The sequence below is a fragment of the Chaetura pelagica genome, unplaced genomic scaffold (assembly GCF_000747805.2).
Source record: "Chaetura pelagica isolate M959 unplaced genomic scaffold, ChaPel_1.0 scaffold79, whole genome shotgun sequence".
Taxonomy (NCBI): domain Eukaryota; kingdom Metazoa; phylum Chordata; class Aves; order Apodiformes; family Apodidae; genus Chaetura; species Chaetura pelagica.
The window spans coordinates 5,007,176-5,031,626 of NW_009969339.1; the positions used below are offsets into that span (position 1 = coordinate 5,007,176).

General features: G+C 38.8%; 1 protein-coding gene across 1 annotated transcript in view; it reads right to left on the reverse strand.

Moving 5' to 3' along the window:
• MYBPC1 (myosin binding protein C, slow type) overlaps window positions 1-18,192 on the reverse strand; it is a 76,356-nt gene extending 58,164 nt beyond the window's left edge. The window contains exon 1 of the mRNA XM_010005808.1: window positions 18,076-18,192. Within this exon, the coding sequence (XP_010004110.1) occupies window positions 18,076-18,100 (25 nt within the window). The 5' untranslated portion in view covers window positions 18,101-18,192. The remainder of the gene's footprint in view (window positions 1-18,075) is intronic.
• Window positions 18,193-24,451: the final 6,259 nt, after the last annotated feature.

The following is a 24,451-nucleotide window of genomic DNA, read 5'->3' on the forward strand; positions in this document are numbered from 1 at the left end:
GGGAAAGAGCTCAGTACATTCTGGTCACAGCACCCGTCATAGGCAACAAAAGGGAGAATGTATATTAAAAGGTGATAGATACAGATTCTAGGTTCATAGCAATTATTTTTTTCTGGTGTAATTGCTATCATACTAAATTTTTCTTCGTGGCCTACAAAAAGATGAAAATTCCACAACAAAAAGTACATCTTGGAACATTTCCCCTGTATTACCATGATGTTTCTCACTGCTTCCACTGAGAATAAAATAACATCTCTGTGGCACAGAAGTCTATATCTTGCATGGAAAAATAATAACAGAAAATTATGGACTATATGCTTGCCTTTTTGAATTGTAATAGCTAGAAACAGGGAGTACTCTTAAGAATGCTGAATAGGAAAGTTCTCCCTGAATCAGCATCAAAAGCTACACATTTCTAAACAAAAGTTCACCAAACCAAGCACTTTCCAGGTTTGAATGAAAGGGATACAAGCCTTTTGAGAGACTTGCCTTGAATTTTTATTTTATATTGAAAGATATTTCATGGGTTCTTCAAACCATAGTGTAGGTCAGTAACCACACATCTTTCTAGTTCTGTCTTACCTAGCAGGAGACAAAATCTACAGCACAGACCAGACCTGAAACACTATTATTCTAGTCTAAATTTAATCCTATACATACAAGGAGATGTTCAAAACCTGAGCAATATCTGAGCTCAATCAATACCTGAGCAACCTACTCTAGTGGACCCTGTTCCTAGCAGGGAGGTTGGACTACACAATCTCAAGAGGTCCTTTCCAACCTCAGCTATTCTGTGACTCTGTGGTGGAGTGATGACTGAAGCCGAACCAAGAAATCAGGTATTTATTTCCTAAACCATAATTCAAAGTTGTTTGGGCTATTGCTGGGAAAACTGAGGCAAGAACTTTGGTCAGCAGAGAGACCTGAAGTATGATGTGGAAGGAAAAATGGAAGGGAGAGAGTTCGAGGCACTGGGGGTGGCAGAGATGTGGGAGATACTTAAACATAATCTTTTAGCCATGTGCGACCCCTTTCATGGTCATTCTTGGCTTACAATTCCATTCCTGAGGACAGCCAGGAAAAAACCCATTAATAGCACCAAGTAGTTTCCAGCTTCCCAAAGAATGATAGCCCTTTCTGGCTGACCTCTGCAACAGGCTTGTCAGCCAGGAAAGGGCTCTGTGCACTCAACCAGCAGCCTGCGCTTGTGCTCCTTCTCTAGGAGGCATGATCACCGGAGTCCCCAGATGCCATTCGCAGCAGCCCCATTGCCTAATATGGTGCTCTGTTGAGACATTGTCAGGGGGGCTGGCAGTGGAGAAAGGGTTGCATCCAGCAAGCACTCCTCAGCCCCTTGGGAGAAGTTGTTTCTTCACTGGGTTGTAATGATGCCTCTTGAGCTTCAGGGGAAAGAGGTGGTTGAAGGTCCAGCGACTGTTGGATTGGTACCATAATGTCAACTGGGCCTTCTACTGAAGCAACTGAAATTAACTTCTGCCTCACTGTTTCTAAGAAAAAAAGGTAATGGTGTCTTCTTTGCAGTTTTTTATTTAAGAAGCCAAGAATGTTTCATTTCAGTGGGTCGTGTCATGCTAAACACAGACCTTGGGTTATTCATTTGTTGGGAATCTTATAAAGCAGTTGGCTATATATAATTCTACAGCAAAAAAAGGAATTAACTTAGCACTCCTTTCCACATAGCTACTCAGAAGGGGTAGTATATTAAGAAGTGTAGTTAGCAAATAAAGTGAAAGCACAACTGTCACTTAGATAATATCTCCAGAAATGCTTTCATGTCTCAGCCATGTCATGAGATGCATTCAGGATCCAGTTTGACACAGGATATGAGCACTTAGAGCCAAGAGACATTTTTATTTGTGATTTATAATTATACATGCACACATACACTCTTGAAAATCAGCAGGAGATGCAACTTGACCCATTACCAACAATTTTCCATCACCGTTCCACATTTAAAATGTTCAGTTTTTCCCCCCAAAAAACCCAAAACAACAAAACTTAAAATCTCTTGCTATGCATATAGATAGCTAAGCTTGCAAAAGTTCAGTGAGATTACCCATCTACTCAAGTTATGGAAATGCTTAAGAACCAAGTTAAATTTGGACTATCATTTTTAAAAATTTCAATTCCATTTTAGGTCTGGCTGCACTGACAACTGACCTGCAATAGCCACAAGAAGCTTTGGCAAACAACTGGCAGGGTGCTTACGTGTAGTGGCCAGTTTTCAAGGGCTCTAAATTCCCATTTCTACTGGCTTCTATGACAGCAACAAACATAGTAACTCCCTGACATCATATATATTACTTTTCACATTGAAGTGTAAACATAATGAGGCATGCTGACATTTCTAAAACAGTCTCCAGGTCCTACTCTACTAGTGGGAGCTGGGAGCAGTGTTCTGGAGACTTGCAGTTGAGACCATCTGAGAGCTACAGGTTATCAGCAAGAATACTGGGAAAGAGGCCTGGCTCTTCTTGCAGTTCTGTACTCATGACTAGGTTTGTTTTGGGTAGGCTTAGGAACTCTCAATTACATTGGAAAATGAGTAGTGGGCTTTGATTTTTTTTTTCCCTTACTTGAAGGAAATGGCCTTGAGCTTTAAATGAGGGCTCGCTCAAGGTCTAAAGATAGCATTTCACCATCACCAACCTGGGACAGTCACAGGAGGGAGGAGGAAAATCTCCTACTCTAATTTCTCCCTGCAGTTAGATATAGATTGGTTACAACCCAGCCAAGGCTCTGGTCTGAAAAGCCCAGGGATTCAGGATCTTGCCCAGTCTGACCAGAGGGCTTGCTCCCATTTGCCTGAAAGGGAAACCAGGACTATAGCTGCATCATCATGGATACAGGTATGATATATGGCTGTGTAACAGCAGCATATTAAGTGACTTTCATATGTCAAAGAGCACGAGGATGGTCACTTAAGGCTTTTTGCCACAAAGACCTGTCAACTTCTGTCAATTTTAAGTAGGTGGATTAAGTTTGCGAACATAGTCTCAAGGGATCAGACAAATATAACTATTACGTAGGCATTCCTAAAGTGCTGACTCTGCTAGTCAGACAAAAATAGACAAAATGCTAGTTTGGGGAGAGAGCATGGCTCACCCCAGGCCTTGAACAGTTGCTGTGTGTAAGGATTGTCCCCAGTGTGCTGCCCCTATAAGACAGGAGAACTGCTGTTGTACTGCATGCCTTTCTCCTAGGGTAGAGACTCCACTGAAATAGGTTGGCAGGGAAGGATCAAGGCTGTAGAACAGTTGTATGACAGGCCTCATGTCCAGGTCATCAGCAGAGAAAAGCAGTAAAGCTTTTCTTCCTTTCAGTGTTACTTATGTTCCCTGCCAAAAAATAGTGCTGGGAAGAAGAGAAATGGCTCAAAATAATTTGAACATCTTTTATGGGTCACTTCACCCAGGCCAGTATAGATGTCACAGTGGCACCAGTGATGCAATTAAAAGCCATAGACTAATCTTTTGGAATATAGGAGCTTGCTCAAAAAAAACATAGAGATTACCCAAGCATGATAAACATTTTACTGGGAAATAATACTGTTAGCACATCCCAGATTAAATGAGCTGAGAAACAGAGGGCTTGTTTCAAAGTCATTATAATCACTAAAAGCACTCCTAATGCATTAATTTGGGCTTAAATTGAAGTAAATACTATTCTTATTGATAAAGAGTGGAATACTCAGCATTCTGCAAAACTTGAGCACAGTCACACAGACAGGGTCTGGCCGCTGCCACACAAGTCTCAGGTTTCCACTGACAAATATGATTTGCCTGCAGCTTCCCCAGATGGTTCAAAATCTGAGCGGAAGCAGAAAACTATAACATCAGCTGAAATAATTATGTTTTTAATGAAGATCCATGGGTAGTTTCTATGTTACTTTAAAAATAAACCTCCATAAACTGTTCTAAACAAACTTCAGTTGTAGGTCCTGAGAGCAAAAGTTGTTCTAAAAGACCAAAGTGAATGTGCATGGGTGGTCTGGTGGCTGCCTAGAGGAATATTATTGTGGCCAACAGGATGATGGAACTAATCTGATAAATTTATTAATGTACTTCTGTTTTCCATTGCCACGTGTAAGGGTGATGTAGACAGATGAGACTGCCTGTTTTGGTTTATGGTGACTGTTTCTGGTTAGACATTAAATAAGCAACTTTAGGTTAAATAATGACTCTTTTTGCAACAAGATGAACAAATCAGCAGGGCCACTGAAGCTGAAATAATTTTCATATTCCAATAATTAAAAGCATCATAATCCAGTGATGGATTTAATATCTTCAGCTATGGACTAGAGAAGAAATTACCTTAAAAAAGAGTTTGCTTAAAAATTTAGTTTTTGCATATTAGTAAAGTTCAAAACCATTCCTAAGAAATTTCAGCTTGTAGGAAAAAAACAACAACACCAAAACAAACAAAGGAAAACAATTAGTCCCATTATATAATCTCACCTATAATATCTCCAGTTGAAGAATTATCTAAATACTTCCAATTATAAAGGATTTTATGGATCACAGGATCCTATCGAGCCATCATATGATAACTGCAGAATATTCCCTGATTTAAGGACTGAAAATCTGAACGAACTGTTGGAAGAAAAGTAATAGTGAATTCTGTGGAATGGGATAGGCACCAAAGCAATAGTTTATAAATCCACTTGGGAAGCTGCAGTGTAGTTGGCGACTCCAGATTTTGTCTCCATTGCCATCCATAATTATGGAAGTACATAAAGCAACCATTGCTTGTTTGGTGTGTTTTCCTTGGAATTCCCATTTTACTATATGATGCTATTAAATCTAATCTGATAATTTGTAATCTTTCTCATTTTATTTCTCTTGAGAACTTTGCTTTCATCTAGGAATTAATCTCTAGAGAGCACTGTAACCTTGAACTAAAGTAGTTTCTTAAATATAGTATCTGTTTGCCTATCTATAATGTCCTAAATTTGTTCAAGTAGTTTGTCCAGTAAAGGATTATGTCATCCATGCATTAAACCCCCCTGTATTTAATTTCTGGTAGGCAGGAGGCAGCCATCAGCAGTCAGCACCCTCATCAGATGGTGCAAGGCTTCCTTGGCAGCCTTGAAGTTGCGTATGTACTGTAACTGGGAGCTAGAAGGCTGCCAAGTGCTGACAGTATTTAAAATAGATAATAAAGATAAAGTTGGTGGCTTTAGTCTAGTTAGCAAGTTCCCATGCATTCTCAAACTCATTTTTTACCTACACGGCCCACAAGGTGCCAACATGGAGTAATTAAATTCTGCTTGTATTACAGTTGTATCTTTCTTCTCATATTTTATCTCAAATAAAGCAATCCATAAAAGTTAGTTCATGAGAGAAAAAAGAGTATTTTTGCCTGTATCTCACAGCCCACAGGTTAGCCATAGACTACAATTTGAAGGCCACAGCTGAATTTTTTTGACTAAATTTTCAATTAAGCTTTTCATAATTGCAGTTTTCTAACTTACTCCATCATCTAAAAAATCCAAACAAATAAAAAAACACAATTTTTATTTTTTTTTTCCGTCCCAAACTGGAATTTTGTGATGCTGTCTACCCTGAAAAATTTAGTAGGCAAAATGTTACTAGTTACACCATCTATATGGCAAAAGGATTTTGCTGAAATATTTTATAGTGTTTACCAAAGTGACTTGTGCTGTTAAAGTAATTCAGTTTGCCTTCATAACTGTACCTCTATTGAAAAGATTTTTCAGAGAACTGTACCTGCAAACCCATTGAAAAATTTTCCAGGCCTGGGTCTGTTTGTAGCTATATTTTTGTATATTTCATTCCACATCATGATGTGTTAGGTTTTATTTCCATGTTTGGAAACAAAATATTTTATTTCAAACTATCATTTCAAAATTTAAAAAATTGCAATATTGTTATAAAATGAGGTCTATGCAATCCTAAATGTCACTGAAAAACCATTGATGGGCATTTTCCTCATAATATTTGCATAGTAAAACTTGTGGAAATTCCACCCAGAGTCAGCTTCTACTTATAGATGGTAGCATAGTGATAGAAACCCTCAAACTTCCCTGTATTATGGCACCATCTCAGTTTATTTACTGATTGATGTAAATCTGAAATTACTCCCTGCTCCTGAAATTCTACATTGTTCACCTACCTGTTCTCAATCATCTGAGCCGTTCTTTAATGTTGCTTCACATGATGTACTACATGGTTCCCTTCTATGTGGCCCCAGTTAAACAGGGGAAGAGGAAAACTCTCTGTAAATACTGCCAACCAGATGGGTGTTATGTCTAAAGGATAAAAGGAGTGTTGCTATTTATACATTTTAAACCAACAGTGAAACAGTCCTGAAATGGCTGATCTGGCCTTCTCAACCTCATTACAGTTTCATACCTGAAAGCCCTAGCTCTTCTTGATCTCACCAGGTAGTACTGACTTCTGCAAGAGGTGGTGGAAGCTCTACAGAATCACTCCCCCTATCCTACAGCTGAGCTATCAGTATTCACTCTGCCTTTTTTATAATGGATGTTAAAAAGGTCTCGCCAAGGTCTGCGAAACGGTTCACACTAAACCTGATGGTGTCCGTGGCTGGTGACCCGTGAGAGGCGCTGGCAGCTCACAGTCCTGCCCGTGTCCCCTTCTGCTGCCTGGCTTCCCAGCCCCACAGGTGACTCTGACTTTCAAAGAGCAGAGAGGAGTCAGAGCAGGTCAGATTCTTGCCTTCAGGTTAAAAGCAATCTGGCTTGTAGCTCCAAATGCAGCTATCTGCCTTTTACCGATTGCAGAGACAAAAGATACAGCCACGGAGAGCCTGGTTTTCTTACAGTGTTGAGGAAACAGTGTTTTCTGCATAAACACAAATTTCATGAACACAGCATAGTTTTTATTTCTTTAGATTAATTTACTGTGCAACATGTTTTAATGTGCTTAATGTGCCTGTAAAATAGTATGAATTTTTTTGTAGCAGGTGCTAATGAGAAAGCAAGCTTTCAAATTTACTCCCAGTCCAGCCAAGTGAAACTCTTGTTTTAAATAACCCAAATCTAATTAATCTTTGTTATGTGGTTACTGAAATAAATTATTTCACTCATCAGAAAAGTCTGATCCAGTGTAAAAAATGTATGACAACAGATACAGATTTTATTCTTAGTTTCCTATCCTTCCTTGCAATAGTGTGTTAATAATTTTATCTGGAAGTAGATACTTTAATTTAGTTCAAGAGATAATTGAGTAATGCTAACTTCTCTTCTAACAGCAAAACTAAATAAAACGGATCAGTTTATTGGATTAAGAACTTCATATAGCAAAGAACTGCTGCTCAGAAATTAAGGTAATGTATTCCTCAAATTTAAAAATCCATTCTCAATGACAGTTGCACTTCTTATTATAGGGTAAAAGTCAGCAATCCAGTTGAAAGAGCAGTTATTTCAATATGTGAGTACTTAACCTGCAAAAACCTTCCTTTCAGGACGTTCAGATAATTTCCAAACCAGCTCAGGAAGCAGCTTCCTAATTTAGAAAAATGTCTCCACTTTTGCTTGACCCAAATGGCAACACTGTTATTTTGATGAGCTATTGTAAAATTTTTCACTCTGAACCAAAGGAATCCATTGCAGTGTTGTTTAATGGCCATTACAATACAGATCTTATGAACTGCACAGCTGGAGTGTGTTCCCTGAAGGACTATGTCTCATGTTGTTCAGCGTGCTCAGGTTAGTCCTGTGAGCCATGTGAGTATGCGCAGATAGTGGGAAATCATTCCACTTGGAGTACCTGAGTCTTAGGAGAAAATGAGGGTATTATGATAAAGCTGCAGTCAGCTGGATTCATGCAAATTATTTCAGCAAATTAGGAAGCACTTAAGATGTGCTGATAGGCGTTATTTTAACCAAATTTGAGAATAAAATAATTCAACAACTTAAATTCTGCTGATATTCCTATTCTGTAGCTTTTGTCAGTTTATTTTTGAGGGTCAGGGCAAACCCAAACATGCACACATTGAGAATTCCCCAGGACTAAATTACTCAGCTTGTTACCAGCTCTTTGTCAAAGTAATATGTACTACAACTGTGTCTAAAAGTTGTAACGACTGTGTCCAAATAACAAATAAGAAAGGCATTTGCTTCAAGTTCATTTGACAGTGGGTGATAGATAATCTGATACCTTGTAATCTGTTCAGGAAGGAAGAGTTTTCTCAGACGTCCTTCAGATAGCAGCACTCTCCTGTCATCTACACTTGAGGATTTGTCTTAAGACAGAGTCTTATAGAATGGTACTGACACAGGGTCACCAAGTACTACTACCAAGTAGCTAACCACAAATTATCCATTCCTTACTGATTTTTCTTACCCAGTCCTACTCTTCAGTCATCTGATTTATGGAAAATGACTCACTCAAAATGAAAAAGATAGTAGTAGCATGCACTTTCTCAGTTTAGTAAGGGCAACTCATTTTTATGGGCTATGAAATTCAGGGCTGTTACTTGTTGTGAGTGCTAATATTCCTGTACATGCCAAGTAAAGATTACTTGTAATTAAGGTTGAAGAATAATTTTAATAACTGGCAATGCAGGAAAGCTTTGTATCAGAGTTGCAGTGTTGCTGATATCAAACGCTGAAAGAATCAGAAGTTACCCTAAAACTCAGAAACATACTTATTTAGTGGGAATTCTATGTATTGATTTGGGAGTTTTAATTTTTTGTAAGCTTGTGTGCATATGAATACTTATTGTTGCTCAAATCCTGGCAATTCGGCATTGTGTTGAAAAACCTTTAGGAGTATTTTGCACATGTGAAGAGAAAGGACTTTTTCTGTAGGTTGAAATTTTAGGAGATCTAAGGTCCTGGAGACCTAAGGTCCCAGAGACCTATGGCACTAGGGAAACCTTTGTTGCTGCAGTATTCGTGTGCGGGTGTTAGGCATACAAAATTACACAAATCCCTCTGTGTTAATACTGCTTTATTTTCTACCTCTTGTTCTCATGCAGCATCAATGAAGATAACTGAGAGTTATAGGCCTTCACTTAAAAAAAAATCACTAAGCTTTGCCTTTAGGGAAAAGATCACAGCAGGATGTTTGCAGACAAAGTGTGAGGGCTTGCATGAGTAAATAAGTAAGTGATATGTATAAAAGTAAGCTCTTACAAAGCATGACAGCAAAATGTATTTGAGATGCTATTGTGAGTAACAGTCACAGCTCACTGAATATATGTTCTCTCCACCTAAAAAAGCTGTTGGGTAAGAAAGAAACCTTCATTGCGAACCATGGAAAAACAAAACAAGGGCAAAGAAAAAGGGGCAGAGGACAGAGGTCAGATTTCCCCTTTAAAAATAGGGCTAAGGAAAGCTTAGATGAAAGATTAGTAAGGCTGGAGGGAATGCCATGGAAAAAATGTCATCAGGCATCTGACCCTCTGTGCCTTCACTGAAGTCTGCATCTGTGGAGGAGTGGCAGCCACAGCCTCCATTGGTATTACGGCTCCTCTTTGGGTCTAAAATAAGATTTTTGGCCTAGATACTATGTTCTTATAAAACGAGAAGATACCAAAGGCGCTACAGTACGTGTATGATTATCTCTATCTACATGAATATCACAGCACGAGACCCAGAAGGTATTAGTCAATGAATTACTCCATCTGCATGGCATTTCTCCTGTGACTGTTCCTAGATATCTCTAGCCACAGATACTCTCCACATAACCAGGAATAAATGTTTTCTGTAAGTTTTGCTAGGAACAAGGCTTTAGTGGCATTGGAAATTAATAAACCTGATGAAAAACAGCATAAAAGCAATGCTATGCACATTCAGGTGTTAAAATGGTAGGAAATGTTTTATTTCTGGACAGAAAAGAATGAGAAGCCTTAAATCAGCTCAGACTGGTAAGCGGGAGGTTTTTCCTTCTTAGAACAGTTGGAACTGGTCCTAGGGACCACAGTTTGTGCACTTATCTTGCACAGAAAAGATCTCATAGCAGAAAGTTATGGAAGTGAACAAAAAAATACCTAAAGGTTGGAATTCAACAACTCTTCAACAGCTATGTCTTTCTGCCCTTTCCAGTCCACTAGCAGGCAGGAGTAAGTAAGTATCAAGGAGTAAGACCTATCCCACCAACTGAACCAGTAAGTTTTTCATTTGGGGTGTCTTTCAGTCTTTGCTGTGTGTTCAGTTTAATTTCATCACAACTTCAGAGCTTTGAGAGAAGACAAAATTTAGAAAAGACTTTTGGACTGTGTTTGCATGCTGGCTGAGCAAAGCATGGCTTCCGTGCAAGAAAATGCAGTCAGTTGATCTGTTTGTAAGCTGCTTTTGCTCAGCTCCTACCCAACATATTTCCCCTAGTTGGTTCAATAACAAGACATGAGCGAATGTCTCTGCAATTTATAGATACACACACAAAGCTAAGATTTATAAATGGATGTATAAACAGATACCTGTATGAAAAGGGAATCTTCATCTGTGTATGACTGTAACCTACTCTTGGCATTTATGACCAAAATTAGGAAGTTATTCTGAGCCTGCAGAGTCGTAATGAGTGTGAATTTTAATACAGATCCCTCTCAAGAAGCATCATGGTACTACTGAACAACACTTTCAGATGCTCACTAAAACCCCCATTTGATCCTACAGAGAATTAAATTAGAACAGAGCTTTTTGTAATAATCACCTGATCAAAATAACTTGCTGGAGCCATCACATATAAGGGCAACTGCCTTAAGAAGTAGATCACATGCTATTTTCAATTAGTAATAGGGCCAGGGAACAGAAAATGAGGTAAGTAATATTTCCTGATCTCCAGGGAAAGGAAGGCAATGACTCTCTTGAATATGTTCCATTGCTGCAACATGCAGCAGGACTCTTCTCTTGCTGCAGTGTCAGTACACTTTTGGGAGCATGGAGATGGGACATGGAGGGTGCTCTAAACTGTGGAATGAATCATCCAGCTGTACTCCCAGGTCCTGGTATTGCAACTCTCAGCACTGCATGGAAGTCACATGCACTGTCCAGCTAGCAATTAATTGTATTTGTGAGTGCCTTTCCTGGAACAAACCATTTTACTCCAAGGCAGAGCATGAAGGGGTTTTTTGTGTGTTTTTTTGTTTGTTTTTTAGGATGGTTTATTCTTTGGAATTTTGAAACTTTTCTGAGATGGTGCCATATTTGACTTTCTGTTCAACAGCCTTCTGACACCACTCCAGGAGGTCTAATGTCCTAAATTAACCTCCATCTAGCACTACAAGGGGGCAGAGCAAGCAGCATCTCAGTATTATGACATCTAACACCAGCATGGCTAACTGAAGCAGAAGTTACAGGTTATTTTGACACTTTAAACTGAAAATATACATAAAGACACTTAGCCAAGCAGTAGACGATTGTGGATGTGATTTGTCTTCTTCAGAAGACGTAATTCTAAGATGTGTGGATATGAAACATCCTGCCTTGCTTAGCCTTGGTCCCACTGACTGCTCTGTGAAGGTGCCATTAGGCTAAATACAGACACCAGTAACAGGGGAGGCAAGTCAGAGGCAAACCACTCAATTTCGTGAATGTTGCATTTTTTAGGATTCTGAGAGGTCTCTGAGCAGAAATCTCAGAAAGGGAGACAGATGAATACATTGCGATCTAGGAGTCCAAGCTACCATTATAATAAATGGAATTAGATTTTTATTCAACATAAAATAACTTCTTATGGCTCTATTCATTTCTTTAAACACAGGTGATCACTGACATCTAGGTGCTGTAGCATTCCCTTCTGGGCTCTAGCTGCTGCTGCAGCATATTGCAGATCTCCCATAGGTCCCGAGTTGTATGTTCCAGCCTAAAATGGGTATTCGGTGTATCCCAGAGGGTCTCATATGGCAGTGGGCACCCATGTTTAGGCAACTGCTGGCTGGTCAGATGAGCAGCAGCCTGGGCTCCACTGACTGTAATGACCTGGGCCACTTGCACACACTTCCACTTGGGTATCTGGTTCCTAACCTGGAGATCTCCTGCAATGGTGTAAAGATCATTAGGATCTTTGTATGATTGCAAACTTAACAAAGTTTTAAATGAACCAACATGGACATTTGTGTCAGATCAGGCCTCTCTTCCTTAACTCTTAAAGCACCAGCAACTCTTAACAGCAGAACAATAAAATCTCCTAGTGGTTATAAAGTGTGTCAAACTCTTTTAGCGAGTGATGGGAAAGTGCCTTCAAATGCTGGTTCCCTAAGCACTGAAAAAGAGAAACCTTTCTCTGATGTCGTCAGAAGCAGCACTTCAGTTGTGACTGAGAGCAGAGAGGGCTGGATGGGAAGAGAAGGGACAGTTTCTCAGCCACACAGTTCCTCAGACTCCAGAGACAAAGCTGTCTGCAGTGGGACTGAGAAAACTCTAATTACAACTGAAGCTAATGATTCTACCTATTTCCCCTCTCATTTGTTTTACGGGTTTTTTACAGTCAGTGCAAAGCCAGATTAGTGTCTGCATGGGAACAACCTTTCCCCTCCCCACCACCACCCCCCCCCAACTCTAAATTAGGACCTCTAATTTACTGGAATCTCTGCATTTTCCGTGAGTGGCAAGTCTAGTATTTGGCCCTATCCCAAAAGAAATTTCTCCAGGTAATTTAAATTCAAAATTGATTTGCTCTTCAGCTTCAAAGAACCCTCTGGATGTCCCCTCATAAAACATAAAATACCTTGGACAATAAATTCTCCAAGGACCCTTAAAGTATGTGGTGGCTACTCTTTCAATAACTGAAGTCTCTCTAGTTCTCTCTTCTTTTTTTTCACTGTGAGACTACAGACCTTCTCATTTTGTTTGGCAGATCCCCAAAACTAGTATGAAGAAACTCATCCTGTTTTTCATAGGACAGAAGGTTACTGTATCATGTTGGGTGTTATTTTTTTGGTTTGTTTGTTTGTTTGGTTGTTTGATTGTTGGTTTTTTTTGTTTTAATTTTATTTTCTTGGTGTTTTTGTTTTTTTTTTAAAGAAAACTCTCTTAAAGTGATATATTTAGGAGGTATGAGGGGAAAGAGCTGGACAGTCCTTTATTTATCTTCCCAACAGGTGCAGCACAGGGAGTCACAAAGGCTGCATTTGCTAATTTCAGTTTTGCCAAGTACAAAGCACCCTCTGGTCCACTGAAATACCACTCCCTGTTTTCCTCCAAAACTCAGTGAGTTCTTTCTTTTAGTGTGACGATAGTAAGTATATTTCCTGATGCAGGGCTTTTTGCACAGGGTGGACAAGCTTTTCAACCCAAGTAAGAACAACAGTAAGCCAGATGAATCTTGCATTATTCTACTCTTATATTAAAATCAATTAATTGTATAAGGAAAAAGCATCAATGTCGTTCCTTCAATTTACACCATAAGAAAACAAAACATATAAACTCCGAAATAAAACAAGTTTGGGGGGGTTTCTTTACCAGTGTAATGAATCTGATAGGGATAGTATGAACTTCGGAGCGGTGGAGGCGGAAGGTCAAAGGATAAATGTGAGATGCTCTGGTATCTCAGAAGGAAGTGTAGGAGCAACATGTAAAAATTACCAATGGGAGGGCAGAGGCAGTCTAAGAACAACTCAATTTCCAGCGTGCAACAAGATCTGTGCAGGAGGACGCTGCTCTATGGGGCTCAGGATAGGAGCAGGGCCCACCCTCACAGATCTCATTACAACAGTTAGGCCTAAGTTTGCTCTTCATTTGTGAGGGCTTTAAATTTATTATCTAAAGGTGATGAAGAGAAACTTTCTAAAGAATTGAAGAGGAAAATAAGATAAGGGGTTAGGATTTCCTCCTTTCTTCATCCACCAAAACTCATTTACCTGTGACTAATACAGCGCTTGCAAATGATATGTATGGGCCTGACTTCAAGTGTGATTTGGCTCCAAGACTGAAGGAAGTTAGAAATAATGGGAATGCATTTTACAGTCAGTCCTGCTGAGGGGTGGTGATGATAGCAGAAGATGGATGTGTGTATGCTTCTCTTTTGCCTCACTGAAGTATGTATCTATGCAGCAAGGACAGCAGCAGCTGCACTACCCAGTTTGGTGCCATAATCAAATGGTTGCACAGGTCTAGTCTTCTGCATGAGAAGCACTGAGCAATGTTACACAGTGTTCACATGCCAGGTTATTGAATTTTCAGGAAAATTTTCTATCAACAGCGTTAATTTTGACACAAGCCAACCAGAATTTCCATTTATCTTCTTTTTCACCTTTGAAAAATTGTTTAGCCTTCAAAATATGATATTAAAGGAAATCTTAAATTAATTAACGTTTATCCAACCTTGATGCTGATATTGATTTCCCATTGGAATGCTGCTCTACATGTATATTTATATGATTCATATGATGAACAGTGATAAAACTTGTCTTACAGTTATATAATACAGTTTCAGCACAATCATGCAATGAAACAAAATCAGTCATGTTTAAAAGCCTGTGGCAGTAAAAGCTATTTCAACTGGGCTTCTTCAGAGAGAGCAGTGTCCTCATATCTCCAAAGCAGTCTCTACTGATATATCTGTTTGCCTCCTTTCACAAGTTAGTTTGGAGATTGTCCTTGTAACAGAAAGCATTTGCACCTAGTTTTCTTCATGACTTTTACTTCTATGCTGTTTAGATATTTTTAAAAGTTGTACTAAAACACTGTCTAGAGTAGGCACACTGATATCTTCTAATTTTCATTCCTTGCCGATATGTGGATATTCCAGTCAGTATTCATGCTGAGCTTGCAGACCCGTAGCAAATAAGATGGCAGACACTTGATTAATGTTTTGGCTTAAAATCTGAAATGGTCACTTAACTCATGGCTGTGAGTTATTTCCTAGATTGGAGAGAATAATTAGGGTGAATTTACAGAGCTGTCTACAGGGGACAGACTTACACCTGTCTCTATGGGATGATGCCCACAAATAGTTTGAAACTGTTGCTCTTGAGAGATTTGGCTCTTTTACAAAAGCATGCCCAAATGCCATGGCCTGTGACAGTTTAAGAGGGCACCTAATTAATGGCAGGTCTCATTGTGAGTATTGGTTAAAGGAAAGGAAGGAGAGGAAAGATTGACTCAGTGAGTGCAATAAATTACAGGAAGTAATTATACGAGAGAGGGTTGTTTTATTAGCCACCAGGAAAAATAAAGGCCACTAAAATTAAATGCACTGCTAAAGATCTTCAGTGCCACAATCCTATCTCAGTCATCCACTGGGGTCGGTTGACCCGTGGGTGTGATCTTCCCCTTGCAATTATGAAATTTTGAACAGGCTAAGATAAAAGCATCTTACAACAACATGACCATATACTCCAGATAGGCTGCAGCTGATGCAATATCTAGGACTTTGACTTTTTAGGAGTACAACAATAAAGGCTTTAAATCATTAGGCATGGAAGCCTGTTTCCACAGTGACAAATTCCATCAGGCTGAAGTGCTCCAGCAACCTTCTCTTAGCCGAGTACTGTGTTTAATTTGGTGATCCTATTTGTTAAGTGTGCACTGTGAGGCTACACTCTCACCAAGTCAGGAAACTTCTCACTTTGGTAATCTAATGATCTTAAAATAACTCAAAGAGCATTTGACCTGAGAAAAAAAGCCTGGGAGCTTGCTACAGCACTGCCTCTGAAAATTCTAGCTACATTTATTAGCTACATTATGGTAATGACTATAAAATGCAAACCTTACATTTTCTTAACATTCAAGTGTTAGTCAGTTTCTGATTTCTCATCTGCTTGCTCTTGTGTGTGCTATTTTTAACTGTCAGGACCTATGGGAATAAGGAGCATGGGATCATTCATGTAGATGGCTTCTTTTGGAAACGTCAGAAGAGTATGGCTTAGGTGCTTGCGTGATACAGAACCCTGAAGCCTCTTGTTTTCTCTGTTTTCTATTCCATGTCAGGTTCTCAAGTCTTACTAGTAGAGCTAGTACCAGTCATAACAGTAGAATTGCACTATTATTGGTACCAAATACTCCTGCCACAAGCAAGTACTTGTACTTACTATACAAGTACTGCCGCTAGTTCAGGTGAGTTCTTGATCAATGAAATTTTTTTAGGAAGCAGCTAATCTCGTAAATATAGTAAAATGAACAGTTTATTACCCTAATCTATTCACTCCAAATAATCTGGGTGCAGCGAGGAACAGCCAGCAAACAACCTGTAAGTACCACTTTTCCAGAGCTCATTACTACTTTGAGGAACAGCCAGCAAACAAGTACCACTTTTCCAGAGCTCATTACTACTTGCGAACACTACCTCTATCACAGGACAGAAGGCTTCATTATTGTATGTGTTGTCAAATATCAACTCAGAAAAAATAGCATTTATTCCACAGTCAACATAATGTTGTTCAGGGTTGCTAAACCTATCTTGTAAAACAGCTACAAAGCTGCATTTGTAATCACTGAATTGTAATAATACCTTTGAAATAAACTAGTCTTAAACAGAATAATGACCTTTAGAAACATGAGCCTCCTAACAAATTTTCTACAAAGCACATATTTTTCAAAGTCCAGAAATATTTCTGTTGGGATTTTTTTTTTGGTTGGCAGCCATAGAATGCATTCTGATTAAACTGTGTAATATGCAGTCAAATAACAGATCAAATAAAAAGGACACTTAATACATGTGTAAATCATTTGAATTACAAATAAGACACTCTAGAAGGGGCTTGGCTCTAGGTTTGATATAGGGGATTAGGGTTTCGTATTAATACGTGCACTTGGTGTAGCTATTTTCAGAAGGATACTTCATCCATCATTGTCCTCGAGCACTAAGGAGGACCAGTAAGTAAAATGATCATGTTGGTCTGTCAACACTACTTGCTTAAGACTCACTCATGCAAAAAGTTTAATTTTCATATGCCCCCAACCAAAGAAGGTGCTGAAACTGCCTAATGGTCCTGATAGTTGCTCTGCTCTTGGTTTCCACAAAACCAGAAAATATTTCAAAAAGACTGTTAAAATAAAGCAAATGCTCTTGATAGGTGGATCTAAATCAAATGTACTCATTCAAAAAATACATATGGGCCTATGGAATCTTTCAGAATTGATAGAAACAGAATGCTGTTTAATTACTTCTATCTTTTCCACAAGATTATCTTTAAGGTTAAATTCAGTTTTGCATTTGGGCGTTCATTAGGGAACCTGTTTATATAGGTATTGTTTGCCAACACTTGCAAAGCACACACAGTTTGCACATTTATGTCTTTGCAGAAGCTATGTATATTGTCAATGCTGAACAACAGTCATAAAAAATTCTTATAAAAATGTCTAAATGTTAAAGAAAAATACAAGAAGGGCTACAGAAGTAATGCAAATACAAGAAGTTTACTCAGCTTAAATTTTCAAAATAGTAACAAATGCTAGCTTTAAAAAAGTTGTTAATTAATGGACCCTGAATGTTTTATGCCTGTTTGAACAGCCTCAAATGGACAATGCTGTCTCTCACTAGCAGACTATGTACTCAGTTTCCTTGCTATGAATATAATAGTACCGCAAATGGGGCCAGTATTGCTTTCTTGAACTATCCTTCTGAAATATAAAATAATATTTACTGTAGTGTGGCAAAATGTATCATTCCAGTGTGAACTGTAAAAAAAAACACCTTACTACATTCTTCACTTATGCATTAGAGATATATAATATATTTTCATCATAACCTTAAAATTGTTTCATGAACACATCCTTTGTATTCAGTAACTTATAATGTTTATTCCGAGTTTTCCAGAGCCTATATCTTAGCCAATATCTTAGCTATAGAGAACCCCTAATTGCACTACAAAAATTCTGCAGTCTTCAAAAGTGAATGCATTTGCCCAATCAATTAGTTTCTCAATATCTCTGCAAAGCCATTGTTTATTGTTTAAAATAGTTGGAGGGCAAAGCAATTTTGTGCTACCTGCCCCTGCCTGAAAGTAATTTCTTAGTTAAAACGATCAGTGATCTGTAGTGATATAATGATGTTAAACAGCTATCACTCTTAGATACTACCCGTTGCTTAAATGTGCTAGGGGGTCTAAAAGGTGTTTTGCATGCGCATACTCATAATTCCTGTAATTAAGAAATGTTCAGGTAGTTTTTGTTATGCTTACCATCCTTCTTAGTGGGTTCCGGCATTGTTACAAGAATTCTTTATTCCCAGTGAGTTTCAGCCTTTCAGATGCAGTAAGTAGTAGCCCCAAGTCCAGCTGAGAGGGTATGCAGATCAGTATGACAAGCAGAGGGTAAGGAGAATTCCTCTGCTTTATATACTGCGACTGAAATATCAATCAACATAGCACCTCCTCTCTTTTCAATGCAAACACTTTGAAAATTGACAGTTATGGGAACCCCTCTCCCATCTGTTGTCTGCAGCCTCTGCTCCCTTGGCTTTTGGAAGGAATCTCTGCTGCATTGCATGGGGCTGATGAGAACATCTATAACTTTCTAAATTCAGCTGCACCGCTTGCTCTCTGCCTTTCTCTCTGTAACATGCAGACATGCATACACACGCAGACTGAGGTTGAAAAATTGACTGCCACCCTGTCACTTAAAGAGCCCTTCCTGCCTGCAGAACTTACAGGAACAACCTGTACATATTTGTGCCTTCTCCCACAACATAAAAGGGACTAATAAGTGTGGACAGTTTCCCTGCAGTGAAACAGCTGGTCCTTCCTTTAAGAGAAAGTGTTGTGCAAAGATGGAGTGAGAAGTACTTTGCAATATGAATGAAGAAAGAAGGATTATTATGTTTCTGTTTGGAGCAATGACGACCCTCTGTATTGTGCTGATTACATTTACTACACTTTCTTGGGTCCTTTCCTTTAGCTGTCCTCATTTTAGCTTTGATAAACACTACAATGTTCCTTTCAGCACTGCTAGCTCATTAACTGGAGAGGCACTGCTGAGAGATGAGATAGTCTCTTTTCCACTCATCGAGGAGATGCAACACTCCTTGCCTTTGCCAAGCCAGGAAACCAGACAGAAGGAATGGAAATCCTATCTGTAGCACAAGCACTGAACCACTAAACTGAGCCACTGGGCTGCCCTCCTCTGAAACTCCTACTTAAACTATGAATATGTAGGCTATAGAAATGTAGGTCAAGTTAATCAGGGAGCACTAGGATTTATTTTCTTATGCCTGTTTAGGATTTTGAGACAAAACTGTAGTGATTAGAGCAACAGATGAAGTGGTCCTTGAGGGTTTAATGCTATTAGAACAAATGTTTGTGTCATTATCACATATCAATAAAAGTTAGGCTCCTAGACAGACAGCTCACTCTCTAACTACACACAAATATTTTAGAAAACATATTTTACATCATTGAAAAGGAGTTAGAGATATAATACTGGCCATGTGCCTGTTTATTCTATAGCCAACGCACAATTGTTTCCTCTACAAGTTGTTGTTTTCTGGCTATTTAGCCATTTTATAGACACCTTATAAGGGATGTGCATTTAATTCCTTCTTTTTTTTAAAAAAAAAATAGACCAATACCCAGCTTTTTCTGCTCTACTCATTATGATGCTTTATTATTTGACTGATTCATCTGCCTACAAAATATAGAGAAAGGTAAGACCCCTGCCTACAAGAACACAAAGAAGGAATGTTAAAACTATATTCAGCATTATATTTTATTTCTCTATCTAGGTTAAACTCCTTGTATCACTGAAATAATTCCTGTCCCTGAAAAGCAAAACACTGCCCTGAATAAGTAATGGGGTTTTGTCTCTTTGTGTACAAGTGTGGTGGCAGTGGATAATCAGTGCATGAACAGACCCAGTAGCACTGCAGAGATAGTTTTCTCTTGTTCCCCTTTCTTCTGCTCACATCCAGGCACTGAATGCTTTAATGTTTGGAACAGGAAAACACTTGAACCTGTGTACTAGCCCAGCTTTATTTACTGGTATAGACATAGGTAGGAAAACTCAGTTGACTCTATAATCACTGCTAGGCAGCAAGGGAAGAAGAAAAATGGGTAGAAAAAAAGCACAAAACACTGTAGTTTGTGGAGAAATGTGTTTTTCCTGAGGTCTTTGCTTTGTAAAGGCCAACTGAGAGTGCAAGTAACAGGCTGTTCACTGCAGGAAATAAATTGAAACTGTGGACTAGCAATCATCTCAAAATTTGCTCAACCTGTCACACTTTCCTACCCTTACATTATACTTGTATAATTCATTGTGTTTCATAATATGTTCTTTTCTAATCTGACAAAAAAATCCAGTCTTGCAAATTTCCTGTACTGTATTTTTTTTAATGGTATTATAAAAGATGCCACTGAGATAAATTTAGACTGGGATATCTCAGTGCACTTTAGCACTAGCAGTGAAACGGAAAGCAGTTTATTTCCTAAATAAGCAAGCTATATTGTATGTGTTTCAGTCTAATTCTCAGCTGAGTCTGTACCTCAAGAACCTGCAGATACTTCATACTCCAATCTAAGACAACCTAGTAATTTCAGGTTTTCTTCCTGCACAAATGTTGTCACAATTTTGACCCCATTCTTCTTGTGCTGTAACAGTTCTTAGTACTTTGGTGCTACTGCATAGATGTCATTCAGAGCTTGCCTTCTTATAGTTCTTTTCCATATTTGTGGCATACATTAATAAATGCATTTATCTACTTATTTTATGAAGTTCATATTTTAAATAACCTTTTTCCTGTTGTCCTGCTCTACTTTGTGTATGATAATCATTCACCTGGTTTGATTGCAAGTGATCTTGTGAAGGAGCTGTCAGAAGAGGAAGCTTCTAGCTCCTCTGTGCTGAACACACAACTCTTGAGCAAGTGAAAAGGCCACAAAGCACCTTTGACTCAGCTTACTTGCTGCATGACTGAGCCAGACCCTTCACAGAAATAATGACATGGGAAGAGCTGAGCTCCATCTTGCTTCTAGCCCACCTCCTGTACCTTAGTAGATAGAACTAGAGGCTGTGGTTTTCTGAGTCATCCTTTAATTAACTTACGCTATTGCTAAATGCACCCCTGTTTGCACAGCCTGCCTCATGCCTCTGGATGGAAACAGTTCTCATAATTTGATATTCTCTTTCCATAAGTGGTCTTGTGACAGTGTATCTTGCCCTTCCATCAGGTGAACCATCTTCTGACCAAAAGTTATCCTCATTGTAGTATGGCATTAGAGTACAACCATAAGTCCTCTACTCAGCCAGTTCAGGGGCCAAACATGCTAAGTTCTTTGAGTTCTTTCCATGTCTGCTTCAATTAATCTTCTGTGGTCTCCTCCCAAAATATGAGTATCCTATTTTAACTCTGTACAGCTCCTTGAGGAGTTTCCAAACAGCAGCTAATCAAGACATGAGATTATTAAATCATTCTCTCTCATTTGTTTTTAATAAAATCCAAAGCCTTTATTTGCTCTTGCAGCTGCTAAATCTGCATCCATAACTTCATATTTGCTGCTATTCCTAGGACTGGACTAATGTACTTCAGCCTCTATTCTAGTAAGTCACTGGCTGTTTGTTAACAGAGAAAAAACTTTGTTTTGTCACCAAGCCAAAGGATCAGGACATTCCCAGAAGACCTCAGAGACAAATATTCAATGAAACTGTTCAAAAATCTTCCACATAAAGGTTTTATTGATATTGAGAAAATATGGTCTATTGGAATAAGAATGCTGGGCAAAATAGTCAGTTTAGATGAGAATGAGAAAGGATTCCCAGGCACACAGGACAAAATCTGAAACCAACCCCCAAAATGCTGGTATGTCTCTGCTTTTTCATTAAAAAATGAACAGCAGCTTTGTTTCATACTAATGAAGAATCCAAAGTTTTGAAGTCTTATGTTAACAGAAAGCCATTTTAACCAGTTTTAATATTTGGAGCCTCTATGGAACATTTATGGTGCCCAAGGCAGAAGTATAATACCCAACAGCAGAGGAGCCTTCCTTCCCATCAGGGGGGACCCAGAAACACACTTCTCCAGGGGAATGCTGGAATGAGGTCTGAAGATCCCACATTCCCTCACACCAGGCACCAGGTCTTAAAATTGTGTTCTCTGTGTCTGTAGCAGAATCGCATCATAGTAGCTTTCTTTTGTGCTCAGATTCTGCCTTTGCCACATATAATAATTAGGACAGGACGTTATAGATTTTGGTGGATTTATTTATTTTTATGTCACTAACAATTCACAGAGCATTTTTCTTTTCTTCCAATAAAAATAACAATTAAATTATTTTTGTTTCTACCACACTGGTAAGTAGAAGACAAATTGTACAATTGAAAAACACTCAATTTGTACTTTTGCAAGTGAGGAAAATTCCTCAGCACAGAAGAATGCTGCATCTCAGGCTTTCTGTTACTTTTTGAGTCCCCATTTGATTTGTGGAAACAGTACTTTTTGTCCAACATCCCTGCTTAATTTACTGGTGTTGATGAAAAGATACCTGGATTTATCTGGCCAGCTCAGTTTCATCACAGCCTTGCACTGTAGACCTGCCAGAAAAAATTACTTTCCTACTCTGTCATGCACCCTACTTTTCTGCCATGTAAATGAGCTGTGACCTTGGTTGAGAAGTGATGAGAAATACTTTCTGTATAAATGTAGCATCCACAAATGGGATCTTACTTTATGTAGCAAGATGAGGGAAGATTAAACTTTAAAGCCTAGATTGCATTTTTCTTCCAAGACAGTCGGCTTGGCAACACTTCAAGGCATGCACAAGATGTCGTTGACAGATAAACACCACTTGCCAGCTTTACCTTCTGCCTTACAATGACCCAAAGGGTGACATTACTGTGTAAGCAACACATGCCCCATGGTGTCCTATAGCAGTCAGTGTTTCCTTTCTGACAGTAAATGCCAGCTCACTGAGGCACTCTGAACCAAAGTCAAGAGCTAGTCCCTAGGTCAGGGCAGCAGGGAAAAGGCAGGAAGAAGAAGGAGAGCAGCTTCTTTCTGCTGACTGCTGGGCTGAATCAATCAGAAAAAATTAGGATGAAGGTTGCTAAAAAGTGATTGGAATTTTGCCACTGACTTCAAGAGAGCCAGAGCTTATTTCACTCTGTTTTTAAGAGGAAACTTGAAAGAGGACCCTGCAGCCAGCAGAGGAGAGAAGCATTGCGGCCCAGATTTTTGTTCTTTCTTCCACAGGTGAAACTGGGAGCAGCTCCTCACCTGAGCTATGCCTAGGTAAGCAAGACCCATGTTGGGTTTACACGTTCCGTCATACTGAGAACTGTTTAATTGTGGATGTCTGATGCACAGTAACAAACAGAAGTTCCTCCATCCCTGATTTGATCTGTCCATTAAGCATGTGAAGTTTCCATCAGTAGCTCACGAAGAGCACATGATTTCCCCCAGCAGATTATGGTGCATCATGCTGGTGTGGTGTCTCCAGCACTGGCCAATGAGGCTTGGGTTGAGGAAAACGCCCCTTTGTCATTATAAACCTAGGACTCTTATCTCGGGTTCTCATTCAGAATTGCATTATTTGTGTGTTTTTGGATTTGAGTGTAACATTTCAGAATTGAACTTGATGGATTAATTTTAAATAATTTTCAGTGTGTTTGATCTGTCCTATTAGAAGTCTGCAGAATTTCATAAACATGCATGTAGAAATTCTGCCCTGGAAATTCCTGAAATCCAGAATTATCCCCAAAACAGCACAGATTTTCCCAAATTATATTTTCCAAGTCTGCTTCCCCACTGGTTACAATTAGTGTGTTCCACTCTCAAAATTCTGCAGGTACCTCTTGTGCCCAAAGATGCATACTCTGTATTATGGGAAATGCTACTGCAGGGGATTCTGAGTAACCTTGATTAATGTTCCTGAGATAGTTTTAAAGTCATTGCAACGGCAGAGACAGAGTTTGTAATTAGTGCTTATACAATAACAGACTTCTATGTTAAAGTTGTCACAAGTCTCCAAAATAAAGTTGATTTTGATAGTAGAAAACTTCACTTAGTCTCCTTTAGAATTTTAAATATTACAGTCTTGCAAATTTTACAACTTTGTAGAGGTAGATAAATAATTCAACAATTCAGAATTAATTATGTAAATCCAAGTGTCACACTTCATCAACGTTTGAAGAAAAGCATCCAAGTCCCAACCACAGAGGGGCTGAAAATAAAACTATAAAATTCACTGTAACTCTTTATTAGCCTGGAAATGTTGTCGAAGTGGCTATTTGTATCCAGATTGCCACCACCTAAGGTCACCTGTGCTATATAATAAACACTCTATAAAGATATTTACATTACAGAGAAATACATTCAATTTCCAGGTGTCCAAAGGAGTTCATGCACATCATCATAAGCAGATTCCTTAACTGAGGTGCACCTTAGTCCTCTCTTTGTAATGTGGGAATGATAACCCATTATTTTACCTTATAACAATCATCATACCTTCTTTGTCTCCTTAGACAGCCTCTGGAGTGTGCATTAGTAACTGCACAATGGAACCTTAATTTCAGTTGCTACTATGATATATCATTACTGTTTATAGTGCCTAAAAAATACTGTGGCATAAA